Below are 20,716 nucleotides of genomic sequence, written 5' to 3'. Positions count from 1 at the left end.
TTTTTCCAGCAGGAAGCCATGCCAGCCCTGGGGCAGGAAACCATGTCAGGACACAGACTTCAAGGATTATCTTTGCTTTCAAAGCTGGTCCCCAAAATAACTGCCATCATTGCTTGGTATTTAAGAAAGACCAGTACCAAGGACAGAGGACATCTGTCAGGGGATTTGAAACTGAGTCAGAGATAGCTATTGTAATAGGAGTGATCAGCCAACAACTGGTGGGAGCTATAAATGGTCTCAGGCAAGAGAGGAAGACAAGGGTCTCTTTGTCTTTGGACACAGAGAAAATTACAACCCACAAGAAGGAAGGAATCATGATTAAGAGTGTAGCTTTGGTATGCAAAGGCTCTGTGCTGAAAATATTTTTGTTTGCTGTGCAAGCTTGACTAAATAATTGCTCTGTTCCACTTTCTAAGTATATATAAAAGATGAAATATAACACCTGTTTTAGAAGATTATTAAATGGTATTGTGTATTAAATTACTTAGCAAAAAATGTCATGTGACACAAATGGTTATGGCCATTGATGTTGACACCTGTTTTTGAGGCAGTTCTTGATGATAAAGCACTACTTGGCAATGAGTTCTCTATGAAGATCCTTATGAGGGTCACTAAAGAGTGTTATGTGCAGAGTAAGTTTGGGAAACACTTGACAACATCCTAAAAATTCAGGGCTCATATGTTCATTTCATCTATAGTTCCAAAGGCTGACAACACAGTAACATAGTTCATTACAGAGGTATCTTATGTAGGCTTTTATGATGAAATGTTTTCTACTAGGTAGTATGGAAAGGACAAAAATCCACTTGCCTGGAGATTTTGAAGTCTTAAGGATAAAGCACTAGTAAATTCTGTGCCTTGGGAGTGCCCACATCCTGGTTCATAGATTAAGATTTACAGCTGTGCCTAAACAGGGTAGAAGAGACAGGTTCCTTGGGGCATCACTTTGAAGGACATTGGTCCCATTATGGAAAGTCCTATTCTCATGACCAGTTACTTCTCAAAGGCCCACCAAGTGATATTTATCATATTGTTATATTTCAATATGTATGGAGGGAATGTCCACAAATATACAGACAATGGCATGAGGGAAGACAGACAATAAAAGGGAGCCGTAGAAACTTCTAGAACCCTTATGGGAGAGATCAGAATGCAATAGGGAACTGAGATTTTTAGGTAGTGTCTAGGAATGTGAATAGTCCCTCTGTGACTAGAAGTCAATGGAAGGTTTGTTGCACTTGAATTCAGGATCTGAGAAATTCTGTCCAGCTCTGGTGAATCCATATCCCTAAACTTGTGTGACCACTGACACCCCTATCCATATGACATTTGCCTTAAAATGTGTTAGACCATGGTCTAGGAAACTCTACGCCACAGCACCAGGCTCCTTACTGTAAATTTGCCCTCACACATCTAAATTGTCAGTAAAAAGCTAAACAACCTACTTGAGCCAAAACAGGCATGCTCTGGGTCAGGAAACCTAGCTAGTGACACAGAGACATGCAGAGTGTCATCCCAGTTAGCAACTATTTCTGGCTAAGGCACCCAGCAAGCACAGCCAGACCTCAGCAGATTCTGGAACCCTGTCTAGGCCAAAGGGAACTTGCCAACATGTACCCAGGAGCTAATAACCACTTGCAAACACTTCACCTTGGCTTCGGTGCTCTCCAGAGGGAAAAAAAAAGACATGCAAAATAGTAGAGCCAGCCAGAGCTCAAAGAGAAAGGCAGAGGTCAAATCCTTCAGGGCTTACTCATGGACAAGCACCCAGCAGCAGCAAGGGGGTCTGGGAAGCAGAAGATAAGGAAATCATTTTGCAAACATCATCTCTTTCCTTACTGAGCTGCTCAACTTTTAAGTTTGCTCTTTTTCAGAACTTAAGAAAGTTGTTTGAGGCGCCATCACAGTATGACACAATATAGTTGAAAGTTCACACATGAGAGCCACAGGGCAGGCTGTAAAAGCTGTTTCTGTCCTGTGGGCGAGTTCTTGAACTTCCCCAAGTCTCAGATGAACTTCCAAAAAGGAATAGTAGCAATATTAAGATCAACAAAACGCCTTAAGCATAATGTTTGGCATAAGACACGTTTGTTTCAGTGTGTGTGTGTATACGTGTTCCTACGTACGTATGTGCACATATATGTGTGCATGTGTTTGAGTACACACACACAGGCAAACATATCTGTAGAAGTCAGAGGGCAACTTAGGAGAGTCAATTCTCTTTCTTTCATGTGGGTCCCAGGGATTGAACTCAAGTCATTGGAATTGGTGGCAGGTGCCTTTATCCACTGAATGATCTTACTGGCTAAAATAAATAAATAAAGACTTATAATACAAAAAAATAACAAAATGTTGGTTTTCCTTACAATCCAGCTCTCTTTGGTCTTTATACAGCAGCTGTAATGATCACTATATTCCTGCAGGGGTCAGCAAACTGTGGGGTAGCAGCCTATTTCTGTAAATACTGTTGCATTAAAACACAGTCATGTTCATTTGCATATTTTCTATAAAAAACACTTTCTACAATGGTTAAGTTGGATACTTATGAAGTCTACTAGTTACTTTTGTGTCTATGCAAGCAAAATGCCAGACAGAAGCAGCATGTAAGGAGAAAGGTTTATCTGGCTGAGTTTCAGAGTCATACTCCAGATGGCAGGGCAGGGCAGTTCTGGGCTCAATCCATCAGAAGCATTCAGCCCTTGCTAATTTACCTGCATGAGAGGGAGCATAGGGAGTTAGACTGGAAAGAGAAGTGGCTATGAGTCCACAATGCGCCCCCCCTCCCCTTTCCGGCCTTCTTCCACCCACCTGGTCCTGCATCCCAAAAGGCTCCATAGCCTTCAAGTTAGCCTCATGGCTTGGGACCAAATGTTCAGACTGAAGCAAAGGAGACAGCTCAGTGGGCAGAGGTAATCCGACAGCACATTTACTCTTTAGTCATTTAAGGAAATGTTGACTGACCCTTCCAAACAGTATGCCAGATTTCTATGCACAGTTTCCAGTCACCGTAGCCTTGGCGAGCTGTATACTATAATACACATAATGAGACTGAGGCTTCCCAGCATGGGTAGGGACACAATTCCAAACCCTATACTAGAAGGAAGTTTAGCAATCTCCCCTTATCCGTTTTGCACTCTCTCAACCTTCTTACTCTCTTTTTCCTTTCCTCTCCAGCTCCTGCTCTCCCCTCACTATGTTACGTTCCCCCTGCCCCCCCCCCCCCGCCATTTACCTCTCCCTCTTTTTCTTTCTCTGCATTTCCTTCTCCCTATGGTCTTTTCTAACTCTTCTCCTTAGGTTAAGTATTCTGATTTCCCCATCTGCCTAGAATGAATAATTCTGCCTACAAGGAATTTAATTCCCTTTCCTTACTTGTACATTTGCTTATTCGGACATAAAATTCTGCCTACTTTCATTTCTTGCCACTGTGATAAAAATACTCTGAGGAAACACTTAAGACAAAAAGGATTTACTTTGTGCACAATTCTGGATCCCTCATTTTGGGACCTTTATGACAGCAAGACTTGAAGCAGGTAGTTGCATTACACTCAAAGCCAAAAGAAGAGAGCATTAATTTCAGCTATGCATGTCTGTGTTCAGATCACTTTCTCTGCTCTTATACAATCCAGGATGCTATCCCAGGGAATGGTACCACCCATGGTGAGTGGGTCTTTCTGCCTCAATTAACATAGCAAACAAACCCACAAACCAACTTCATCTAGACAATTCCTCATTCAGACTTGCTTCAAAGTGACTCTAAATTGAGCCAAGTTAACAAACCTAACGTAAAATTCTTTCAGAAAAGTTTTAAGTGACAGAGTTTTTGAAATTCGCTCATACCTTGACTGATTTCTTGGCTATACGTAGTGTAAGACCTAATTTTCCAGGACCTATTGGTTTTTATGTTCCTCTGTCTGCCTCTTCTCACTTTTTCATCCTCTCACTTTTTAAGCTTCTCTTTGGGTCAAGCCAACGGAAAACAGGCTGTTTCGTGCCTGCTCTAGAGATCTACTGGAGATTTAGACATTTTAGTTCTCTTGATTTCATGCCCTCTCCTCAGCTCCAATAAGGTAAATAAAACCACCATGTGCACCTCAGCTTCCCAAGTTCATTGTCCCTCTCTGTGACTCCAAGGGCTGCATTCACATCCATGAAACTGAGCTTTCCTCTGCTATCCACTATATAAATGTTAATTCCTTAAACCAAACTCTAAGTCTTCTTTCAAAAACCAAAATCACTTGGTAGAACAAAAGGAACCTAAACTTTGGCATCATGAGACAGTACTCTCAATTCTGATCAAAGTAGTACTGACCTGATAGCTTGCTCAACAGACCCAAGACTGTGCTTCTGATAGCAGGAAAATATGAACAGCCTTCCCCGCCTGCCTAGGCTTGGATCACCATGAAAGGCATTTCTAAAAGGCCAGGCACAAAATAAATAATCCTAACTTGTCTCACTTTAGGTTTTGCTTGCCTGAGATCTTCCATCCTGGGGCTTCACCTTTTATGAGAGACAGGTTCTGACCAGGTATAACATTATTTCCAATTAACATATGAGGGACTCAAAGAAGAGAAGATCTAGGGTTTGTTCTCTCCCAGTACTTGCCTCTCTTGTGTGCCATCAAATTCAATTCTGTGATGTACTTCAAACACAAAAGAATCAAGTAAGTTTGGGGAACACGCTATAAACGATCTTCTTCTTGGAGGTTTCCACAAACACATAAAAGACCCTGGAAAATCCTCAAGTAAAGAAAGATGCGTAATTTGTTTGGCTTAAAATAACATTGGGTTTAAAAATAGCCTTTTCCAAACATGATTAAGTAGGAAATACTTTTTGCTCAGCATTAATGCCTCTCAACATGCCACAGATTACACGTAAGAAAATAACCTCCTGTGTTTGTCTGGCTAAATTAAGCCTATTTCTGGTCTTAGATTTATCTCTCTTTTTCCAGTTCTAGTATAGCTTCATAAAGACTTTTTCCACTGTCAATAGGTTTTTTTTATGGGGGGGGGGTTGGGGCAACTTCTTGTTCTTTTGATGTTCGTCCTTTGAATTTCATCATGCAAGCCAGCCTTTTTCATAACTAAACTGCTAGAGGAAACCTGAGGGTTAAGAATGACTGCCTCGATCTGGGCCCAGGGGTTCTGCTCAAACTATGGCACCAGCCAAGGACAATACATGCAGTAAACTTCGAACCCGTACTCAGATCTACCCGATGGACAGGACGTTCTTCACAGTTGAGTGGAGAGTGGGGTCTGACTTTTGCACGAACTCTGGTGCCCCATATTTTACCACATCCCCTGGATCGGGAGGCCTGGTGGCACTCAGAGGAAGGATCGCAGGCTACCAAGAAGAGACTTGATATCCTATGAGCATATACAGGGAGAGGAGGTGCCCCTCAGTCACAGAAATAGGGGAGGGGAGTAAGGGGAAAATGGGAGGGAGGGAGGAATGGGAGGATACAAGGGATGGCATAGCAATTGAGATGTAATATGAATAAATTAATAAAATATATTTAAAAAAGAATGGTTGCCTCTGACTGGTGACTCAGTCCACCTACATTAAACTCTCCTCTCCCCTCCTACTTATGTGACCTCAGTTTCCTCATTCTTGAGGAGTAGAAAATAAAGAGACCTTAGAGAGGAGCCAATGAAATAATCCATATAGGGCACAGAAAGCACAGATGTTTTCAATCAGGGCTGCTTATTATTGTAGCTTTTAGGTGATCCCATTTTGAGAGAGGAAAAGTAGACACTGCGTGTCTGCATGCCTTTCCTGGGACCACACTAATTAATTACTGGAGTGGACTTAGTTTTCCATAGTATCTGGTTTCTTGCTACCAATCTTAGAGACCAATTTTTATTTCAGAGGTCAGCTCCTATCAAAGTGTATCAAGGCTGGTTGCTCCTGATGCCTCCTGGGATTTGTATTTGCCAGTGTTTCTATCTGGCTGTATCGAAGAGCAAACCTCAGTGCAGCAGAATTCCATTCATTCAAATACCAAGACTATTATTTCAGAAAAGGTTTCCAAACAGTCTAGTCCACAAATGCCAAATATTTAGCATGCGTATTCACACTGCCTTGCTCCTGTGTTGCACTCTCTATAACCTGTCCCTCCTGAATAAATATATTTAGTTCTATAACCTTGGCTCCAGCATTTGAGACCTGTTGTAAGAGCTGACTGCGTTTCCTAAAATTCTGGTGGAAATACAAAATAGAGGAGGCTATTGTCCCCAGACAAATAAATTCAAATTTATTTTTGAAATTATTTTCCAGAATTTTATAGGAATCTATAGTGTTGCCATTTGGTCAGACCCACGTTTTATTTTCTTTTATGTCTAGGCAAGATGCAGAAGAGAGAGAAATCTACTGTGCTGCAGAAATTTTATTTCAAAAATTGAAACCAGAGCATAGCAAGGTAGCTTGTGGTTGGAATGTATCAATGGACTCAGTCATTTTTCATCAGAGCTGCTCTTAGGTATACTAAACCACAAACATGAATATCATTATTGTGTCTAGATGAAAATATTTTATGGATTAAAATTTTGGGATTTAATTTGGTTGGTAATGAAACTTCTGTCCAAGGGCTGGGAGGACGGGAGCCACAAAATACCATAAGTGCTTCATCTAAATACCTCGTGAAAGGAAAAAAAATATAATATCTGGGTTTCTTTGTATTTAATATTGGCTATTTCGCTTGAGTCTAAAGTGGAAGGCTAAATTTAGTTTGACAGCGCTATTGCCAAATTAGCACCAGGTCCCAGATCATTACAACCGAGAGCATTCTAAAACTGGGCTGTATTCTAGGTTTTGAGCATACAGAGCCAGATGCCTCATATAACTTGCTTTCGTAGAAGCAAGATCCCTATATAGTCCAACTATATGGGCAAAGCATAACTAAGTCAACCCAACATAACTGAAAAAGAGAACTGAAACATTTCCAGACATAAAAGTCTCTCAAAATCTTTTTTAAAACAGTGCTCAGTTCAGAGGACAGGCAGAAAGATAACCAACTTCCAATAATGGATGTTATTTTTGTTTGGCTTGAAGGACAGATTTAGTCTCTCCATTCAAAAGTGGGGCAAGTGGCCTCTCTGGAAGTCTTCAAGACACCAGGAACCCTCTCCAAAAATTGAGTTAGAATCTGCAGCATCTCAGAGGGGCCCATGGGCTCGCTTCACTTCCCAGCAGCAGCCGCAGGTTCTGATCACGGCAGGTCAATCCAGCCCCCTTCAAGCCTGCTGTTCGGAGGTCAGGGAGACAGAGCGGCAGCTGCTCCCAAACACTCACTCCTTGCTTTGGCCTCCAGTGCAAAAGGCAATGGACGATGATGGACTCAGGGGGTGCTTGGGTTTATAATCTCACTCCTTAGTGACATCCCGATTTGCATGTGACATAATAAATTTGCAGCTCAGTTCCTTCACCTGCAAAAATAAGATAAGAAATTTACCTTGCACCTTGGAAAGAGAATGAAATTGTGTATTGAAAATGCCTAGCGCAAGCTCTGAAAAAATACAGTCAATAAGCGCAACTTAATACCTTTTGCACTTCTGTTATCATTGTTGATACACTTCTTTTTGATCTTCCAAGGCCTCTTCAACCAGTATTTGGTTCATCGAAGCCTTTCCTTCTCCAGTAAGCACTCAATGGGCTTCTTAGCCAAGAGTACCACCTCCTTCCTTATCACTTTCATTGCAGCTGGCACTGTTACTACCCTTGTTCACTCATATTCTCCTACTTTTCTGGGAGCAGGACACAGCTCTTTACTCAGTTCCTCTTCCCAAGTGTCTCCCACACTGTGAAGCCCACAGTAAGAAGCAATTATCTCTGGACAGAATCACAGGATCTCTGCCCCTTCTTTTGGGCCAGGACCATGCAACATGTTCCCAGTTTGTAGTAGCCCTCGAAAGTATTGTGGTCCATTTAAACCAGCAGTACATGGGTTGAAAAGCAGTTACATTCGCGACTCTTCAGGAGGTAAAGTTAAGCCTTCTTATTATTAAGAACACACCTGTTTTGGCTACCACTGTATCATTCATGCTTAACTAGAGGTATAGCATATGGTAGGCATTTGAAAAGGATGGATGGATGGATGGATGGATGGATGGATGGATGGACGGATGAATTCTAAAAAGCTCTTAGCACAGGAGCCTTCCTGGCTTCTTTCCCTTATACTTCTCTCTGGAGATCATTACACTGGATGAAAGCTAAGCATTAATGGAAGCTTTTCATATGTACTTCCTTGCCTTTATCATTTTTATTTTATTTTGAGATTAAATACAATTATATCATTTCTCTCCTCCTCCTCTTCGCTCTAAGCCTTCCCATATACCCGTCCCTGCTATCTTTCAAATCTGTAGCCTTTTTTCTCACTAAATGCTACTGATGCATATACATGTATTTCCATATACATGTGATACATATACATATATACTCCTAGACATAACCTGTTCATATATATTATAGTCAGGGGTAATTTTTTGGCATTGGGCAACCAACTGATGGAGAATTCTCTGGGGAGGAACACTTCTCCCAATCCCAGCACATTCCTCAGTTACCTATAGTTCTCTGGGTAGGGCTGAGGCCTCATGGGCTTTCCCTGTCCACTTTCTCACCTCCATTGGTATCATACTAACTTAGTTCAGACCTGGTTAGTTGTGTCGGTGAAATTATATGGCTATAGCTCATGACATTACTAAGAAACATAGTCTCTTAGCAAACTCCTCCATCCTCTTGCTTTTTCAATCTTTCTGCATCCTTTTCTGCAATATATCCTGAGACTTAGGTGTCAGAGGTTTTTGTAGGTAGGTATATCCATTAAGACTAAGCTCCGTAACTCTGCATTTCAAGTGGTTCTGGTTTTCTGTAGTGGAATCCATCTGTTGCAAAGAGAATTTTCCTTGGCCTTATTTTTCTAGCTTTAAGGAAGTAGAATGAAAAAGCATTGAAGTATAGACACAGATAGAAATGGTTACCAGTTTCAACGTAATAAACAACATATCTACCACCTCACATAGTTAACTTTGTATATGGTAAGAACATCAAAGGTTTACTATCTTAACAAATTCCAAATATATAATGTAATATTCACCATGATGGTTCTCATAAGTAAGTATACGCTATGGTAATCTTATATGGCTGCTTGGGGTAATGTATGCAGTACAATCATACAGTGGGACTTTCCCACAAGTGTTTCATTATTTATCAACTACACCCACATGTACATCATGTGTGGGTACCACTGATTTGCCGCCTCTGAACTCAGTGATCCTCCACTGTTGGTTGTAATCCCTGCCCAAGTGTGATTTTGATTTTATAATCTGATTTCTGACTGCATATGGAAAGCACTGTGAGGCTGGGCCAAGTGTTTTCCATTAAGGGAATGGTTTTGAAAGCCTAAACCACAGACGGTCTGTTCTGAAGAAATCGCTGGCCGGCTATCACGGAGAGCCATCCCAGCAGCAGCAGCAACAGCAGCAGCTTGGAGCCTCAGAGAAGCCTTGGCCGAAGTTCTGACCTCCCAGAAAAGAGCTCCACCCAGCTCATTCACTCCCTTGTTCCTGCTACTGAATCAGACCAAGGCTAAGGGAATCCTGGGTGTGTAGCCACAGCCCTTTAACTCTCCTAAGGATTTCAGAATGTCCCTGGTGTTAGACTGAAATACTGAGAACTGTACACTTGCATAGAGAAAGCCACAGTTGGAACTAGAGAGATGGTTCAGTAAGTAAAGGTGCTTGCAAAGTAAGCCTGATGGCCCAAGTTCAGGACCCTGGAATCCATTTAAAGAGCCAGGTGCAATAGCAGCAGTATGTGGTCCCAACACTCCTTCAGCAGCATGAGAAACAGAGACAGAATCACCGAGATGACTGTGGACTGGCCACTCCACTCCACTCAGTGCAGCCGAGAAGCCAGAGAGACCTTGCCTTCAACAAAGAGGAAGATGACAATCAGCTCCCAAAAGTTGCCCTCTGCTCACCATATGTGTACACATGCACACACACACACACACACACACACACACACACACACACACACGTGCACAATTAAATAAAATTTAAGAAATAAACAAGATGGAGAGGAAGACAAAGAGACAATGGCCTTAAGGAAAAAAATGAACAGGTTTCTCTACAGTACCTTAAGAATTTATTTTCAGACAGAGTAGCCTCCTGCTAAACACCTTCTCCAAGCAGGACACAAGCAACCATGCTCACGAGGCGTGAGACCCAATTTCTTTTAAGTGTTAGCTAAGAAAATGTTTTGTACAAATTATCTCATTTATTCTCACTTGCAGTTGGTATTGATGTTGTCATTTTACAGATGCTAACACAGAGGCCCAGAAAAACAATATTTTGTATCCACTGCCATAGCTACTAGCTGGAATTGTGTGGAATTTCTATGATCCCATCACTTTTTATTTGAAGGAAATTGCATTTTGCTGTGGCTCATACTAAGAAGAGCAGAGTCAAGCTATAATGGTATTTGACTGCCTCAAGAGCAGAGGTTCCCAAACATCACACAGTCTCTTCCAGGGCATTTGTTCATCTTAGCATTTATGATTCCTCCTACTAGAGATTGTTTCTATGTCTGCTTCCTTGACTGACCTGTGACCTCATTAGTACCAACACAGAGCTGTCTGTTACTGGTCTCTGAAACTCTCTGTTATCCCAAGGCTTATAATCATATTGTTCAACTCATCTCTTTTGGAAAAAGTCACTTTAAGTGAATTGACAAGTCTCTGGGACAATCACCATTCCCACTGACATGTCACTGGACGCCAGATAAGGGTCCATGATCCTATCTCAAGTAGATAATGACTTTCCTTGCTGAAATTCAGACCCTCTGGGTGCAGAAGGGTCTTTTGCTTGTCAGTTCAAGTTTTCTGGGATTTTTCCCCCAGAGTGTGCTGGACTTACTCAAGTGAGGGGATCAGATGTCCTTGGAAAGCAAATCCACACTTAAGTCTGTTTCCTGGCTCCTGGCTCTTCCTGACACATTCTCAGAAGGAATTTATAGTTGTTGGGAGGGACAAGGGGTAAGGAATTTGTAGACCATTTTAGAAGCCTATGTTAGCAGCCCCATGCTTGACTGATCTAGCACAATAAAATTCCCTTCCCTGGAAGCCAGAGAAAATGTTGCTGTAATACCTTAGAGTTGCCAAAAATGATGTGGAAACAAGTTTCATCTGCATTTTAAAAATGGAATCATCATTGTCCATCCAACTCAAGGATATTCCACGTATGTACCTAAGTCAAAAAGATAAACACATTCTCTGAGCTACTAGTCACAGTGCTACAAGTAGCTCAAAAGTGTGACTCTAACCACATAAGGCTATCCAGATAAGGTTGATACATGGCTAAAACTGAATAACTGAAATCATGCATTGCTTATTCGCCAGCTGTGACCAGGGAAAACATTCAAAAAAATAACCCCTTTATCTCACAATGGTTTCCAGCCTATGGAGAGACGTCTAAAGATAAACCTTCTTAAAGATGCTTAACTGTGCATTCTTGTCACCAACCATGTCATCCGTAAATAACATATACAATATCATTTGTTCTCTTGGGGACATGAAGACAACCCCACATCTGCTTCCCTGAGTTTGATAGGTGGTAATCCTTCCCCATTTCGTTGGCTTCCTCAGCTATGAGTGAAGAAGCAGAACTCACCAGACTCCTACAACATAATCTCCAGACCCTTTATTGCTAATCACTTCCTATAAATATGTATCCAGGGTGCTGGAGAGGTGACTGCAGTTAAGAGCACTTGCTGCACTTCCAGAAGACCCAGGAGTGATTCCCAGCTCCCACATGGTATCTCACAACATCTATATCTTGAGTTCCAGGGGTTATGGCTCACTCTCTGGCCTCCAAGGCAACAGGCATGCATGTGGTATGCAGATACACATGTAGGAAAAACATTCACATATAAAATAATTTTGTCAGTGATAATCATATCTATGTTGGGGGTGGTCTTTGTAGATTAAATCATTCATCCAACAATTATAAAAACATAGTTATCTGAACGTGACTCCTCATGTCTAGACTAAATCTCTCAAACTGTAATCTCAAGTAATTTTCCCAATGTCTTTCCTCAGGGGAGACATAAACCCTCTGAATGGAGGAGAATATTTCGCATTGTTAGCGTCATTATTTCTCTCCAGCTCTACCCTCTCTAGAGCACATGTTTCTACTTCTAGCAAACGGACCTCCACAGTGCTTACTTTCTCATACACCAGTGATGTCTACAGTGTCTCTGATATAAGTCCAAGTTGTCACTAAAGTTGGGACAGAATTCAACTAAGAGGTCAAGTTTTATCTTAAGCAAAAAGAACTATTGGCATAGACTCTTACTAGTTCATGATCCCAAGAGTGCCTGTAATGGACCAGACAAAGCACTGAAGCTGTGGTATGGGTCTCTAATCCTTAATTCTTTCTAGAAGGTGTGCGTGTTTGTGTTGTGTGGTGTGTGTGTGTGGTGGTGGTGGAAGTGTTGCTTGTGTGAATGTTTTTGGTGGTGTTGCAGAAGCCAGAAGTCAACTTCAAGTACCTTTTCTCAGTTTCTTCAGTAGCCATCAACCTTGGTTTTTTAGGTTTTAGGGAGTTGGGGGGAAGTTTTTTGTTTTTTGTTTTTGGAGTGTTATTTTTGTTGTTGCTGCTATTGTTTTGAGGCTAGGCCTCTCACTGGATCTGGAACTTGCAGATTACACAGAGGCCTCAGGGACAGACAAGCATGTGCCCATATGCCCAGCTTGTTACATGGATTCTAGGGTCCAAACTCAAGTTCTCGTGTTTTCATGACAAGCCACCTTTGAAATTGTTTTGACTTGTATGCAGTCCTGGATTAAAGAATAAATACCTTGTTCAAATTACAGAGCCAAAAAGTCTTAGATGTGTATTCCACAACACTAAAGATATGGTTGACATTTCCCAAAGCACAGAAGCATCCCCAAGCCTCAGAGCACCATGAGCTGATGTGAAAGATAATACTCAAAGATCTATGGATCTTCTAACTACACAGTGGAATAGCCTTCCTCTTCCTATATTATACTTAGGTCTTCCTTGGGGGTGGGGGCGGGCTCACCCAACAGTTCAGGTGTCTGTCTGTCTTAATGAAGAAGGCCATATGTAACTCTATGTTGATTACTCTCATATTGTATGTAAGTCATTATTTTGTAAGTCTTCAAACCAACCAGAGTTTAGCTAGACACTCATATTTTCACCCAGTAATTTCTCAAGCACCTTTGACAGCTCCTGTCCCAGACCTGAATGTCTATGCTTGTGAATGGCTATATGACTGATGCGTGGGGCAGCTTAGCAGTCACAACTACCTCAAGGTACATCTTCCTCCACACTCTGTCTCAGCTAATTCTCCTCACTCTGTAAGTCCCATCCCAAATTGCAATAACCCGTACTCTGGCATTCTTTGGATGATTCCTTTGTTTTGCAAAGCTGTAAGCAGTTGACACCTAAACTCGGAAAACACATCATTTGTATTCCTGTTTTTCTTTGTTCCCTAAATTCTGAAAGGATCCTTCTATTTTCTCCTTAGTTCTGTTGTTAAGTCACAGAATAGATGCTTCATCTTATATTTATTTCTACCACCCACATAACTTTGGTTGCTATAGAAAATTCAGTATAAATTCTGTCAGCACTGGTCAGTCTGAAAAGACACTAGAAGCCTATGGACATCTCTTAATTTGGACACCTGATTCAGAATTACTCTGTCAAGTTCTTCTAAAGTTTAGACTGTGGAATGCTCTGCATAGATAAATTAAGGAGAAGGGACTCCAAGGTACAAAGAATGAATATTATGCAAGAGCCACATGACTGGAGAAAAAGCAGAGTAGGAATTAAAAACCCCATTTTTCTTCTGAGTTCTTTGCCTTCCCCTCTGTCTCTTATGACAGAGAGAAACAGCAGCTCTTCAGCTTGGAGAATCAGTAATTACTGTCATGAGTCATTGACTTTCTCCTGGGGCTACAGCCTTCACAGTACCATAAAAAAAAAAAATCCCTCGGAAGGCGTGGCTAGTAAGCACTGAGGGACAATGAATGATTTAGCCATAATGTTCTCAATACATCAGTCTTTCTTACCCCAACATTGGCCATGATTTTCACTGTAAAAAGTGAAATAAGGGAAAGAATTAAGTAACCTACCCAAGGGCCCAGATCTGAAGCTGAGATACAAACTTATGCCCATCTCTTCCTCCTAATGTTTGCCATGTTTTTCTACTCTCTACTGTCCCCTACATTTCCAAAAGTTGAATAATGATTGACATTATTCCTTCGAACCTGCAAGATTCCTCTAGAGACCATTTTATATCCTCACTGCAGCTTATTAAAAAAAAAAAGGAATATCAAGAAAGCTTCAGACACGGCAGACGAGAGGCCAAAGCTCGCTTGTGATTGCACTCACTCACTATTGGTTTTTTTTTAATTTGTAGATCACTCTTCCAAGAAGATTGGGGACATCCAACAGCATTCTATTAAGTACATCTAAATACTGCATTCAACTGGGAGTTAAGACGTCCTACAGATCTAGAGACACCTAGTCAATCTAACCTCCACCATGGGGGCTATGACCTGGCTATTGCCAGGTATCTTTCTAGTTTTGTTTGCCCTCACTTGCGAAGGCGGGGTCCTCAAGAAAGTCATCAGGCAAAAGCGACAGAGTGGGGTGAACATGACCTTGCCAGAGGAGAATCAGCCAGTGGTGTTCAACCATGTCTATAACATCAAGTTGCCCGTGGGCTCGCAGTGTTCAGTGGATCTAGAATCAGCAAGTGCGGAGAAAGACCTGACCCCCACATCAGAGTCCAGTGGAAGCTTCCAGGAACACACAGTGGACGGGGAAAACCAGATTGTGTTCACGCACCGCATCAACATCCCTCGCAGGGCCTGTGGCTGTGCTGCAGCTCCAGATGTGAAGGAACTCCTAAGCAGACTGGAGGAGCTAGAGATCCTGGTATCATCTCTAAGGGAGCAGTGCGCCATGGGTACAGGCTGTTGTCTCCAACCTGCAGAAGGTAGGCTTCCCAGAAGGCAACAGGCTTGGTTGCCCTGGTTTCTGCACAGATGGGGAAACTGATGAGCGGAGAGGGATCCATGAGTGGGTTCTAAAGCTGGTTCCCTGGAAAATTAGACAGTCAAGGTGTTCATTTTAGCATGATTTTAAAGTCAAGTAAATGTGGAGAGTGCAACCACATCTTCTCTTCTGTTCTTGGAAGATTCATGGTAATAATAGTTCTCACACTGATTTTCTAGCATTTGAAAAATCTGCTTCTTAAAGGTCTGTTTTACCTAATTGTATCTTTTAGGTTTATTGGTCTGGAGAGTTGGCTCGGCTGTTAAGAGCAGTTGCTCTCCCCTTTTCATTACCTACATGGACACTCACAACATCTGTAACTCTACTCCTAGGGGATCAACCCCCTTTTCTAACCTCAGCATGCACCAGCCACACAAGCTGCACATGCACACACATGCAGGCAAAGAACTCATACACGTGAAAATAATAAAATAAATAAGTCTGAACATTTTAAGATTTATTTATTTTACTGTATATTTTTGTGTGTATATGTCTATATGCAAGAGTGTGCACATATGGGTGTGTATGCAGCCATGCACTCTTGTATATGTGTGCTAAGGCCAGAAGAAGGCATTGGGCATCTTCTCTTGCTTCCTGTCTATACCTTTGAGGTAGCATCTCTCCTTGAACCTGGAGCTTACATTTTCTCAGCCAATCTGGAAACCAGCAGGTCCCAGTGATCTTCCTGTCTCTATTCACTGGGAGATGAGGTTACAGGCACATGTGAGGCACACAGCTCATAGGAGCTAGGATTTGAACTCTGTTCCTCATGATTATACAGCAAGCACCCATAACTGTGAGCCATCACTCTCCAGTCTTCACTTGGCCAAACATGTTTGCTCCTTAAATCTAGTTCTTAGTTACCCTAAAACATCTGAGAATAACACAATGTTCCTTCTCCCAAAGGCACTCTCTCAAAGAGACTGCTGTGGCCCCATCACTTCATTGTACAAAGTCCCAGAGGGGAGTGAGGTTCTCACGGTCCTGCAGAGTTATGTCTTAACACAGTCTTCTTGCACAGTCCTGTGTCCTTAGAAGGCACATTGCTGCCTGGGGGTGCTGGGTCTGCGGAATCAGGAAGAGCGTATTCTAATGCGATGGAACACAATGTGATGATGTGAAGGTGGTAAGGTCAGGGCTGTACACACAGCCACCTGTGTGTACCAGACACAGTATGTCTTGCAGCATCCTCTCAGCAATGCTTTGAGATGGGGTTTCACACCCCCTCTGTAAACCTAAAACCTGTAGTTGTAAACGTGGACCAAACACCATGCGTTAAAGAGGGATCTAGACTCTGCACAGACCTGGTATCTTCACTCTCTCTGAGGGACAGTCTGGACCCTTTACATCCATTCCAGGGATTCATTATCTCTGCTCCCCGAGGTGCACAGAACTTCAGGAGCTTTAACTCCAACTCAGAAATGATCATCTGTTTCCACCACTTAGAAAATACTACCAATATGGAGCTTGATTTCAAGAGTGGACCTGACCACCATATGCAAGGAGTATTGTAGGACTCTGGGATTCTGAGAAAGTTTTTAAAGCTTGTCTTTTTTTTTTTTTTTTAAATGAACTAATCCATTTTCTCTCTCTGCTAACTCCCTTGAGGAAAAATGTACGTGAGAAGACACAGTAGGTTTAATGTTAGTACAGCTTGAATGTAAATGCAAATTCTGTCTGATTTTCTCCACTGAGCATCTGTTCTCCAAGCCAGCTGATGCCTAAGGATACAGCTGAATTTGGGTGAGGTGTCTTGCATTTGAGTACCAAAACACCCTGCTCTGGTGGAATTCAGCAAAGAATCTGCTTTCTCCCATTGCAGGCCGTCTGGATACCAGGCCCTTCTGCAGTGGCCGGGGCAACTTCAGTACCGAAGGATGTGGCTGTGTTTGTGAACCAGGCTGGAAAGGCCCCAACTGCTCTGAGCCAGAATGTCCTGGAAACTGTAACCTCCAAGGCCAGTGCCTTGATGGACAGTGTGTCTGTGACGAGGGTTTCACTGGCGAGGACTGCAGCCAGCTGGCCTGTCCCAATGACTGCAACGACCAGGGCAGGTGTGTGAATGGAGTCTGTGTGTGCTTCGAAGGCTATGCCGGGGTTGACTGCAGCCTGGAAGTCTGCCCGGTACCCTGCAGTGAGGAGCATGGGATGTGTGTGGATGGCAGGTGTGTGTGCAAAGATGGCTTTGCTGGTGACGATTGCAATGAGCCCCTGTGCCTCAACAACTGCTACAACCGCGGGCGGTGCGTAGAAAATGAGTGTGTGTGTGATGAGGGGTTCACTGGTGAGGATTGCAGTGAGCTCATCTGCCCCAATGACTGCTTCGACCGTGGTCGCTGTGTCAACGGCACCTGCTACTGTGAGGAAGGTTTCACAGGGGAAGACTGTGGTAAGCTCACCTGCCCCAACGACTGTCAGGGGCGGGGCCAGTGCGAGGAGGGCCAGTGTGTTTGCGATGAAGGCTTTGCGGGAGCAGACTGCAGTGAAAAGCGGTGCCCTGCAGATTGTCACCACCGTGGCCGCTGCCTCAACGGGCGGTGCGAATGTGATTATGGGTTCACAGGGGCTGACTGTGGCGATCTCCAGTGTCCCAATGGCTGCAGTGGGCATGGCCGCTGTGTCAATGGACAGTGTGTGTGTGACGAGGGCTATACCGGAGAAGACTGCAGCCAGCGACGATGCCCCAATGACTGCCACAGCCGGGGCCTCTGTGTACAGGGCAAGTGCATGTGTGAACAAGGCTTCAAGGGCTTCGACTGTAGTGAGATGAGCTGTCCCAATGACTGCCACCAGCATGGCCGCTGTGTGAACGGCATGTGCATCTGCGACGATGACTACACTGGAGAAGACTGCAGGGACCGTCGCTGTCCCCGGGATTGCAGCCAGCGAGGCCGCTGTGTGGATGGACAGTGCATTTGTGAGGATGGCTTCACTGGCCCGGACTGTGCTGAACTCTCCTGCCCCAATAACTGCCATGGCCATGGCCGCTGTGTGAACGGCCAGTGCGTCTGCCACGAAGGCTTCACTGGCAAAGAGTGCAAAGAGCAAAGGTGCCCCAGTGACTGCCACGGCCAAGGCCGCTGTGAGGATGGCCAGTGCATCTGTCATGAAGGCTTCACAGGCCTGGACTGTGGGCAGCGCTCCTGCCCCAATGACTGCAGCAACCAGGGACAATGTGTCTCAGGCCGATGCATCTGTAATGAAGGCTACACAGGAGTAGACTGCTCTGAGGGTGAGTATCAGCAGGCTGGCATGCAGGCGGCCTTGATGGTGTAGATACCTGATGCCTATCTGAGGATGAGAGTTGAATTTATTAGAACACCAATTCTTTTCATATGTTGTTAGTGTATTCCTATTAAATACACACACATGCTCTGACCATATGAGGGGGTTGTGGTCAGTCTCTTGGCATTGGGCAACTTGGACTTAAAGGCTCAGAGAAGTGATACTGATATCCACAAGACTGAGAGCTGGTAGATATATTTAAATCTGTCTACTTGATTGATGTTGAGTCTACCATCCAGTGCCCTTTGCTAAATCTCAGCTTTCCTTCTCTGCTCTGGCTTTGAAACAACAGCAAATAAAGTTCTTCCCTTCTTCCATTTGAACAGAAGTGATGAATCAGCTGGATTGAATAGACATTGCTATGAAATAATTTTAACATATTAATGTAGTCAGCTAAAGAATAGCTTCTGGTTACCTGGGAAATAGACCTGGCCCTCATGTTTCCTTTTGGTGCTAGCTTTATCCAAGGACTGTGAGCATCTCCCAAAGGAACACTGTTCCCAGTAGTTATCACAAGCAGAGGGATATAGTATGTGCTCAGGAAACATCATCTAAGTGAAAACACAGCAAAGAACAGAACTCTTATGTTCAATGATGGTCTTCTCTGTATTTCTTTCACCCACATGTCATGATAAAGAGCAGCTGCCATAGGAATGAATAAATAGTCCCAGTGTTAGTATGGCTGACTTGTGCAAAGGGAAAAGTAAAGGGATGTGAGTTCTAAACATGATACAAGCAACCTCAAGAAAACCTCTTGGCCTCACTCACATCAAAGGAACAAATGGTTAGATGAACCATCTCAGACTAATTCACAGGGGGAAGACTAAAAGGTCACTTTTCTCTTCCCTGTTCTAAGTCTGAGCTAGGACCCAGAAAATGGAGAAGCAGGAGGGACCAGGTCACATACAATGTCGAAAACAACACTATTGGCCAGGGACTTGAGCATGAGGGCAATGGGCTAGTTAATTACAAAGCTACTTCAGGCGGTAAAGGTCTGTAAACTCAGCTATTACAGAGGCCCAGGCAAGAAGATCTCAAGGTCAAGGCCTGCCTGAGCCACAGAGGACATTCAAGATCAGTCTAGTCAAGAAGATTAAAATAGATTGAAAGGAATTCTCAGAGAACTAATGAAAATATTTCTAAAGTAAAAATAAATAGAGGACAGAGGAGTTAATTTGGTTATAAGGAAAGTGACAGAATTCTTTTAATATGTTTCCAACTTATTTATTTTATATCTTATGTGTATCAGTGTTTAGCTAGCATGTATGCATGTGAACCACCTGTGAGCCTGTACCTGCAGATGTTAAAAGAGGAGATCAGATCCACTGGAATTGGGATTATGGGTAGTTGTGAGCCACCATTTGGATGCTGGGAATGGAACCCTGGTCCTCTGCAAGAGCAAAAGTGCTCTAACCACTACATGGTCTCTCTAGTCCTTTGACTGACAGAACTCTTACCTAGTATGCAGAGGGCCCTAAATTCAAACACTACTAAAATGAAAAGATGAATCATAGCCAGGTTCTGGCTGAGTTCTGAAGGTTAGGAACAACATGTTTCCAGAAGAGATTTAAACCTATAGGATACATTGATCCACCCCCTCAATATCTTTTCATTTTCCTCTCAGTGTCCCCTCCCAAAGACCTTATTGTGACAGAGGTAACAGAAGAGACTGTAAATCTGGCATGGGACAACGAGATGCGGGTCACTGAGTACCTCATTATGTACACACCCACGCATGCTGACGGCCTGGAGATGCAGTTCCGTGTGCCTGGGGACCAGACATCCACCACCATCCGGGAGCTGGAGCCAGGAGTGGAGTACTTCATCCGTGTGTTCGCCATCCTGGAGAACAGGAGGAGCATCCCTGTCAGTGCCAGGGTCGCCACCTGTGAGTAGAGTCGCCTGCCCTCAGCTCAGCTGTGTAGCACACTTTGTTTTAAGTGTTCAATATACGCTAACACATTTCACCCCCATGAGACAGAGGCGATTGTTAGCCCCATGTACAGATGAGGAAACTGAGACCAGAGAGTTTGCCATCTCCTCTCAAACTGCACAGCTTTGACCTGAGCACTCTTGGGAAATTGGGTCTTAACCATCTTACCACCACCATTGCATGGAGTCTATCAAATTCTCATCCTGTTTCAAGTTGTTCCTTTAAGAGTCAATGTAATTACCTTCATGCCTGAAAAGCGAGCTGTGGCTAGAAACCGGCCCTTACTTGCTTAGTAATAACAACATTGGCCTCTCCTTCCTGGCTGTGCACCGCATGCCAAGAGCCAGGCTAGCAGACTTCACTCAGTCCTTGGTGCAGTCCCAAGGGCAGACCCAGTTACCGCCTTCTCCCAAGG

The 20,716-nt window shown here is 43.3% G+C and overlaps 1 protein-coding gene across 8 annotated transcripts in view; it reads left to right on the top strand.

The window, feature by feature from the left end:
* The window catches only part of TNC (tenascin C), an 84,559-nt gene that overhangs the window by 8,376 nt on the left and 55,467 nt on the right, over window positions 1-20,716 (top strand). For all 8 annotated transcript variants that reach the window (XM_084773666.1, XM_084773665.1, XM_084773667.1 and 5 more), the window contains exons 2-4: window positions 14,443-15,024; window positions 16,906-18,315; window positions 19,993-20,256. In XM_084773666.1, coding sequence (XP_084629792.1) covers window positions 14,568-15,024; window positions 16,906-18,315; window positions 19,993-20,256 — 2,131 coding nt within the window. In that variant the 5' untranslated portion in view covers window positions 14,443-14,567. The remainder of the gene's footprint in view (window positions 1-14,442; window positions 15,025-16,905; window positions 18,316-19,992; window positions 20,257-20,716) is intronic.

Source organism: Acomys minous (assembly GCF_964271855.1).
Source record: "Acomys minous genome assembly, chromosome: 1".
Lineage (NCBI taxonomy): Eukaryota > Metazoa > Chordata > Mammalia > Rodentia > Muridae > Acomys > Acomys minous.
This window is presented reverse-complemented; position numbering and strand designations above follow the sequence as displayed.